At 37.8% G+C, this 9,202-nt stretch overlaps 1 protein-coding gene across 1 annotated transcript; it reads left to right on the forward strand.

Annotated features, from left to right (window-relative positions):
- Positions 1-238: 238 nt before the first annotated feature.
- Positions 239-3,595, forward strand: LOC128127530 (uncharacterized). The gene is made up of 5 exons (XM_052766026.1): positions 239-766; positions 1,096-1,344; positions 1,893-2,028; positions 2,176-2,874; positions 3,219-3,595. The coding sequence occupies exons 1-5, from the start codon at positions 239-241 to the stop codon at positions 3,593-3,595; spliced, it is 1,989 nt and encodes a 662-aa protein (XP_052621986.1).
- The last annotated feature ends 5,607 nt before the right edge of the window (positions 3,596-9,202 follow it).

Consider the following 9,202-nt stretch of genomic DNA (forward strand, 5'->3'; position numbering starts at 1 on the left):
CTTCCTTTTCCTTCCGAGCATGTCTTTATTGCTGAAAATGAAATATTTAAGATAATTAAGCTTATTTTGTTCATTAAATGAGATAAAAACAACATAAAGTATTAAGATAATGCATGAATTTTATAACTAAATATGCCCATATCAGTCCTCCAAAAATCCACACCGAAATATCTTTATCCATACCTGAGGATCAGGGTGTTACAACGAAAAGGACAAGGTGCTATGCAACATTAAAGTCATGAGAATGTTCAGATTCTCTTTGCAAGCCGACACTTTTCGTTTAGTAAGTTCATACACTACAACTAAAGAAATATGGGATAGGTTGAAAGAATTATATTCAACCGATGAGGATCTAGAGCACTCCATCCAAACCCTATTGCTCTCTGATTTTGGTGCTTTCACACAAAAACCTGAAGAGAAACTCATTCAAACATTTGATTGTTTCAACCATCTACTTAGCAAGTTGATGAGGTATGGTATTGAAAGGAACTTAATAGAACAAAAGGTTACATTCATGAACGGATTAAGACCCGAATGGATGGCAGTGGTCTCGTCTGTAAAGGCACACGAGCAATTTAAGTCCTACTCGTTAGCGAAATTGATAGGTATACTTAAATCTCATGAAAGTGTGGTGTCTAAGGAAGCGAAAGTAGTTTCGAGTGTGGGTTCTCTGGCCCTTGTTTCTATAAGCAAGAGTGTGGTAGACGAAGAGGAAGAATCTGATATGTCAGACTGCGATCTGACTAATGAAGAATATGCAATGATGGTTACGAACCCAAAGAAGTTTGCTCGTAAGAAGTTCCCTGATAACAAGAACCGAAACTGGTAGGGAAGCTATAGCTCTAAAAAGACGAAAGAGGAGAGCAAAAACACTACTCGGAAGGATGATGAGAAAAAGGAGAGCAAGCTTGTGGGAGATTCAAGATATGACTGCAACTACTGTCACGACAAGAACCACTTTGTCAAGGATTGCATGCTAAGAAAGATGTATGAGAAAAAGGATGATGAAGATGATGAAGCCTAGCACATGAAAAAGTTAGAGGAGATAAAGAAGAATAAAACATCTAACGTTCTATGAATGCTTTAATTGTGCAGGAACATATTATTGATGATAAGTTTGGTGGAGTAGAAGTATGGTCTACAGACTCTGAAGACGAAGAGGTATGCAGACCCTCACATGGAAGAGCTTATGTGGCGAGAGAAGGAGTTACTGAGTCGGCTGGTAGATGCTTAATGGTGACAATCGAAAGTAAGCATGAGGAAGCGAAGCTTAAGGAAGACAAATGTTTCGCTGCCAAGCCTGTGAGTGAAAGGATCAGCGATTGTGATCAGTTGATCAAAAAGGTACAGTCTATCCTAGAATCACTTAAAATACCAGTAACAAAGTACGAAAAAGAATTAAATGAATTAAAATTCAAGTTTTGGCAGTCTTATGCAAACTCGCTTAGCAAATTCTAACCTAACTGACCAACTTAGGATGGAGTCTTCCTAGAGTAAAGAGAGAAGGATATGGATACAACAGAAGGAGTCAGAGTTAGTTAGGGTTAGGGATGAACTTATTTATTTGCAACGAGACAATTTGAAGTTCTTGAAACAAAGAAATATTTTTTGTTTGATTTGCTACACGCTTATATACTAATATCACCCAGTTGCATTTAGATTGCGAGATAGGTAAAAAGATTCATAAAATGATTTTGCCTTTCCTGGAATTTAAGGAGGACTAGGTCATCGCTGAGTGTGAATCTATAATGTCCTCAGATGAGCTTTCAGTGACCTACAAATATGGAGTGGACAAAATTGAGGCTTTTATTGAGCCCAAAGAACATAAATGTATGTTAAAGAATTTACTGGACGAAAATGATAAATTAAAAATCAAAACTGAGACCTTACAGAAGTTTGACTCATCCAATGCCAAATTAAGTTCAGAGAATAAAATGAATTTAGAAACCACTTCTAAATTTGATGAGGAAAGTGAAATGAGTGAAATTTTAGTAGAGGACGAGATTGATTGTTCAGAATTTCTCAAGAGTGAATCAGAAACAACAAAATCGCTTGAATCTAAAAATTATGTTGAGTTCGCTCGCATTTCCAAAGATAAGTCCAAAGTCCTCAAAGAAAAGGCGGTAGTTTATCAAAATGTGCAAAAAGTGTCGAACTAAGTATATGTCGTTGAAGGAATAACTAAGAAACAAACGAGAAAGTTGACCTCCGTGGTTGATAAAGATAACACTGAAGGTTGTGACAACTACTTATGGTCTGCTCCAATAGACAATGCAGACGAAACGGTTGGCATGTCGGAGCGAACCTCATGGAGAGTCAAGGGTAGATACGTGGTTGAACCCATCAACAAGCCCTCAAGCTTTGATAAGCCCAGTTCAAATGGTACAAAAGAAATACCAAACGAACCACTAAAAGCTTCCAACGAATCATCAACAACAACCGAAGCTCATACGAAGAAAAATGATCCTAAGGCCAACATACACTTGAATCAAGAACAACTTGCTGAGCAGAAACGCCAGAGGAACAAAAGATACATGACGAACCTCAATGAGAGAAAACAATTTTGGCAATCCCAAAACCCCACTTATGTTCGCTCTGAAAAAGCTTCTAATCAGAAGATAAAAAAGGGAGCACAAATCAATCACTGCCAGTCATGCAGTCAGGAGAACCGAAGAAATTGTTTCGGTACTAATAATAGTGATCACAAGAACCAAAAGTCAAGTTTCGGTCCCAACTCTTACTATGCCAAAAACCGAAAGTCCAGTTTCGGTCCCAACACAGGTGCTCAGAACCAAAAGACAAGTTTCGGTCCTAAATCCGATCCTCCTAACTCTCAACCAAACTCAAACCCCGTGAAGGATATCAAAGGAAAGGGTAAGCTTGTCTCTAATAATGAAGGACAATTTAAGAAAAAGTCAGCTAACCTTAGATATCCAAATAAAAACTCAACTGAAAAACCAACTAACAAAAACATACTCCAAATAAAGCAAGACAAAAATAAAATCAAAGTCTACACCATCAAACTAAAAGATGAAACCACATTAATAAAAAGAACATATATGGTTGATCTTTCTGTTGCAATTCTCTATTCTGTGAATGACTCATCAGGGCCCAAGAGACTTTGGGTTCCTAAATCTGCTTAATTTTGCAGGTTATAGGTGACGAGCAGTTTGACGACGAATGGTATATTGACAATGGCTGCTCTCGTCACATGACAGGAAGGAGGGAAGAGCTTAGGGAGTTTTGGTCCCTTAAGGATGGTGGATGTGTAAAATATGGAAACAACTCTTATGGCACGATCAAAGGATATGGGATTATTACAAATGGCAAATTTTCAATTCGTAAAGTAGATTATGTGGAAGGATTACAGCATAATCTAATTAGTGTCTCTCAATTAGTTGTGGGAACTGGATTAAAGGTTTCATTCGATGACGAGGGTTCAGAGATCGTCGAAAAGAAATCTAAGAAAGTCTTGTTGAAAACCATGCGCAAAGGCGAGATGTATCCACTGAATATCAATCCAATCAGAGGAAAGCCAGCTGTATGCCTTCTGACAAAGGTGAACTTAGACGAAAGTTGGTTGTGGCACCTGTAAGGTCCAAAAACGGATCTTACCAGAGATCAAAAGCAAACAATAATCACATAAAACGAATTAATACGCAAAGAAGTGACAAACCAAGCTTGCATACGTTTTATAGCTATAAACGTCTGATACAACTTGGTGGGAACCGTGAACACAAAAGGCATCAACAACCAAAATCGTCTAACACAACCCACTATTTATACGCCTATAGACCGTGAAGAGTTTACGGCCGTAATGTGTTTACAGCCGTAAACTCAGTTGCAACTGTAAACTGCATTAAAAGCTAATTACAAACACACCCCTATCATTAAACTGCAAAACCTAGACCAAACTACTATTCTAAGCCCTTCAATCTCCCCCTTGGTTTGGACTAGCCCAAGGTCATCCTTTGTTGACTACCATAACATCCATCTGCCCCATAGCTCCGTTCCACATGCGTTTATTCAGAATTTCAGCAACCATCGTCGTATACGCTTTCGCACCGTCTTCAAAGATATCTTCAGCAACCTTGATTTGAAAGTTGCTGAGATAATGAATATCCCACTTCCGGAATTGAAATAGGTCTCTTCGATCATAAAGTCTAATGCATCCATTTTTGAGCTTAAGGACTGCACCAGAGGTGATCTAGTCAAAGACCCAACACTCCAACAAAACAAGAGACCTATCAAGATAAACTTGAAGCACTGGAAATTGTTTAACCTGTTTGGTCGCGGGCCACATTACTACTTGCAATGGCTTATCGGTTGTGCGATCAATAACATCTGGATGTTCAAAAATCACAGATTCAACAGTCGGCATAGAAGGAAACCCTCTTTTGACTTGGTCGTCAAGAAAATTCTTAAATTGAGTTACTTGTGGATTATTCGTTAGATTGGTGAAGGGAGCTCGAGACAACTCCGTCAAATCAATCCTTGTGAATGAACTAAAACCATGGCTATCTCTGTATAACTCAAAATTACCACTCTTTCGTATCACAATCCACATTTTAAGGGGATCATGAAATCCCCATGAAGCAATGCCTGATGGATCCCCAAATGTATCTCAGAATCGAACCACTTCAAGATCTGTCACAGTGATTAAAGGTTCATCCCAAGAAGCATTTTGGTTAGGGTTCCTCTTGAATAGTAGTTGCCCTTTCTTCACTGCTTCCTCCTGATCACGACGTATGGTTTCTGTCGCATGGGGAGCCTGAGGAGACTCATCATCACCATGACTAGCAACACCAGATGATTGACCGACAGACAAATCAACTGGGAAAGCTTGCACATGAAGATTAATCATGTGTTCTTCAACGGATGTTTGATACTTGTCCCCAAGGTCTTCCTCAACCTTCTTTTTAAGTGCAAAATAGCTTGAAGTTAGCAAGTTGAAATGATCTTGTAAGTCAGAGATCTGCTTGGACTTCAACTTTTTATCTTTTGTAAGTTCGGCCACTTGCACCCCAAGACTTGATTTATCAGACTGCAACTCAGAAACTTGAATACTGAGCTTCGCATTTTTAGCGCGAAGTTCCGTCACTTGAATGTATAGCTCAATATTTTTTTGGCTCAGAACTGATATTTCCTTTTGAAGACCAGAAAGAGTTAGGTTATCGCCCCTAGAACCACCTTCTCCAATAGAAACACCCTTGCCTTGAGGATTTGGCGTTAAAAGTTGTTCTTCAGCCATATGCAAAGCCAACCTCTCGGACGCATCATCACGATTATACCTTGGAGTTGAAAAACCAGGTGGAGCAGAGGGACCACCAACATTAAACGCAGGGCTTGAACTTGTTGCAAACATCTTGGTTGTCGTATGGCTGGTAGTAGCAGCAGTAACAGGTGGTGTTGGGAGGCCACTAACTAGTTTCGCTATCAGCTCAGATTGCCTCAAATCTCTTGTCTGCCTTTTTGACGAGGTTTGGTCAGACTGCGTGGTAAAAACACTCACAAACGGATCAGTTGTAGGAGAAACAGATACAGGAGGGGAACATCCCATAACTATCTCCATAGGAATTGAAACATTAGCCATTTGCCCTGAAGTTGGAGTTTCAGTCTCAAAAGATTCATTTGACTTGCTTGTCTCAGTTGTCGGAGGAACAACATCATTGACATTATTGAAAATGGTGTCAAGATTCTCGTGTGACACCACGTTAGCACTGCTAGCTAAGGAAGCAGTAATATCATCATGATCGAAACATGTGAGGTCAAGATCACTAAAAGAGTCATTCTTGTCTTCCCCCACATTCTCTCCCAAATCTACATTCGTTCCCACATCATCTTGAGTACAACTTAACACTTTATCATGATCTGAAGCTACTTGAGCATCAGGAGTTGGTGTATCTTCTTTTCAGTGCTTTCATCCTCAGTGATATCAATAACAAGATTGGTTGGAGACGACTTTTCAGCAGACGCCGACTCAGACGAAGTTTACTCAGATGAACCAGAGGATTCTGTAGGTTCATCTAGCTCCGTGAACTTCCCGAATTTCTCAAGAGGATATAATCCCTGAAAAACAAACTTTCCTCTTCGGTTTTGCTTGATGAGTCCCACCGTGTGAGGACCCAAAGACTTCATGTCAAGAGTTTCTCCTTCCTTCCTCACATCTGGAAATTGAATATTGATAAATATCTGTATAAACCGAGGGTATAGCAGGAATGTGTCTCGAGTTGAGGCTATGATGTTGATAACGAATTCATCCTGAATGAATTTTGAGAAATTGAAGCTCACACCGGCAGCAAGAGAGAAGAGAGCACCAGTTGTTCGTTGCAAAATTTCATCCGCTCCTGACCTTCTACCCGAGACACAATTGACAAACACATGCGCCAGAAATCTCCAATACGGATGCAGAAGCTTTTTCAGGGTCGGGGGCGAAGTTCCTCATAACTCATTCTTCTGAGAATTCGTTGAGTATCTTCAATCCCAATTTTCGTAGGAAAATCAGGTTGATCATCGATAAGCAGCGCATTTCGGATGAAATCTTTGTTGATCACAATCTCACGTCCTTGAACCATGGCTTTCACAATGAAGTGGCCATCATCATCCATGCTTGAGCTAGCAGTCGCCCAAAATTCTCTGATTAAGTTCTGATACACCATCGGGTTTACTGTGATGGCAGAAGACAAACAGCCCTCCCGCAGTCGGTAAATCATCGATCGCATGTCTGAATGAATAACCGGAGGATCTGCAAGCACAATGGCGGGATTGTACATATCTGCGAACTTCAAATTTGCCATTTTCTGCACTCAACCACAATTTGTAAGAAAAAAATTATGTGCAAAATAACAAAAATTAAACTTTTATTTTGATCCAAAAAATATTTTATTTAAAAATGGATCAAAACAAAAATTTACTCAAACAACAATCAGTGATTACAGTCGAGATTCAAGCAAAAAAGACGGTTTAATTTATTTATTTTTGGGCAGTAAACCATTTGTTCTTGGGTCGTAAACTCCGAGTTCACGGCCTATGAACAAGAGTTTATAGCCGACGAACAGTTTATCGAAAAATTCATGAAAAACACACAAAAACGGCTAATTGACAAACAAAAATTCAACAGATGCATGCAGTGGTGTGATTGACAAACAAATAAATTGAATTCACGGCGTAAACGGAGTTTACTGCCCAAGCTTACGGACGTAAGCTCTGTCGCATCTGTTTTTGCAATTTACGATCGATTTACACGGTAGATAATGGAATAAAATACATATTCGTGATCTCGAACACATTACCTACGTGATGGTTGAAGCGGATTTGCAAAAATCGACAATTTTTTTTTTGAAGGTAGAGAGAGAGTTGGGGTGTTTGCGGCCGAAACCTCGTGAATGAGGGGATTCCGGCAGTAAACCCTATATTTACCATTCTTAGGACTTTTACCTGATAACTATCCAACATTAAGCAAGCTCCAACACAGTTAAAACTTTTGAGGATTATTTTAATTAAGGAAAGATAAAAATTAAAAATAAAATTTCGTACAAAAATAAAAAATAAAATTTAGAACCACACAAATAAAAATAAAATTTTGTACATTAAAAATAAAAATAAAATAAAATAAAAAATGTAATTTCGAAAAGTAATAAAAATAAAGAAATAAAAATTAAAAAAATAAAAATAAAAATAAAAGAGAAAAATAAAAATTAAATAAAATTAAAACTATTTAACTTTAACTAAAATAAAATTTAACTACTAAATAAAAACTTAACCACTGTAACTAAATTTGTGATTTTGAGATCAAAGTTGTTGGACAACCTTATTCCACTTGTCGGTACCCTTATCGTCACTTCTTCGTCTGATTGATCACCAGTATTGTGGTCCACTTAAACACGAAAAATTTGTGACAATTTTGGACAATTTACCAATGACATGATACATGTATGTATATCTAATTATACCTTTATTATCATGATTGGCCCTAATTCTTAAATAAATTTTTCTTAAGACCATTTAACTGACTACAAGCAGGGATATTGTTGTCCTCCTAAATCGAGCAACGAGATCTATAGACATTCTGTATGTGTTCAATTTTTAAGTGTACTAGAACGTGTTTCCTGCTTCCTGATATGCCCCAGACATCAAGAACTTCTAGAGTACTCCTTACTTCGGGTGAGCAGACAACCATTCAAATAGGATTGATTCAGAATTCTATTACTTATTGTGTCAGAGGGGTTGAGAAGTAGAAAGTTGCATATGTTGTGTACCAGGTCGGATTGGAAGTCACACAAAGGAGACAGCATATGGCTAACAGATGAGAGGAATTTCATATATATAGTCTGCAGAGAAATAAAGTTGCATATGTTGTGTACCAGGTCAGATCTGAAGTCATGCAAAGGAGACAACATATGGCTAAAAGACATAAAGAAAGAAAATGATATTCTACAGACCTAATTTATCGGAATTTACCATTCGCCCCATCCAACCGGAATTATGGTCAGAATCCGCATATCGAGGAAAAGTGAATCCACAGTTCTAGATACGGGTTATTTAATGTGACCGGTAGATTTCCATGTATATCTCCCTGCTCAACCTATCCGAGCATCGTGAAATCAGGTTACACGGATCTAACTAGGTCAAAGTTTGTCAAGTCCTTAAATTCATTAGGTTCAACTTTCCCTAGTCAAGTCCATTTAAAATCTTTCGTGCCTACCAGCGCATCGAGCACAGAGCGTAGACGATTCAACTTAGGTACGTTACGCCGATTCAGATTGCTCGTTATCACTTGTTGATTTCATTTCCCATCACAATACCTACAAACAAAACTGTCAGCAATTTTCATTTTCTGGATTTTTTATTGTTTTTAGATTTTTTAATATTTCTCCCCCTAAATTTGTGCATGGGTGAGAGTAAAAAAAATAAAAATAAATAAAAATAAAAATAAAACACAATGCGCAAATTTAATCTATCATAAAAACAAGAAACCAAAAGGAAATAAAATAAAAAATAAAAGAAAAAGAAAATTTAAAAATAGTAAGAATAAAAGTAAAAAGAAATTGAGATAAAGAAAAAACAAAAAAAAAAAAAAAAAAACTTAATCCTCAAAACGTATCATTTTCAGAAATCCTACAAGCACATCGAAGCGAGCTTTGTTAAATGGCTTTGTGAATAAGTCCGCCACATTATTATCAGTGTGGATCTGTTCTAGCTG

Source organism: Lactuca sativa, chromosome 8 (genome assembly GCF_002870075.4).
Source record: "Lactuca sativa cultivar Salinas chromosome 8, Lsat_Salinas_v11, whole genome shotgun sequence".
NCBI lineage: Eukaryota > Viridiplantae > Streptophyta > Magnoliopsida > Asterales > Asteraceae > Lactuca > Lactuca sativa.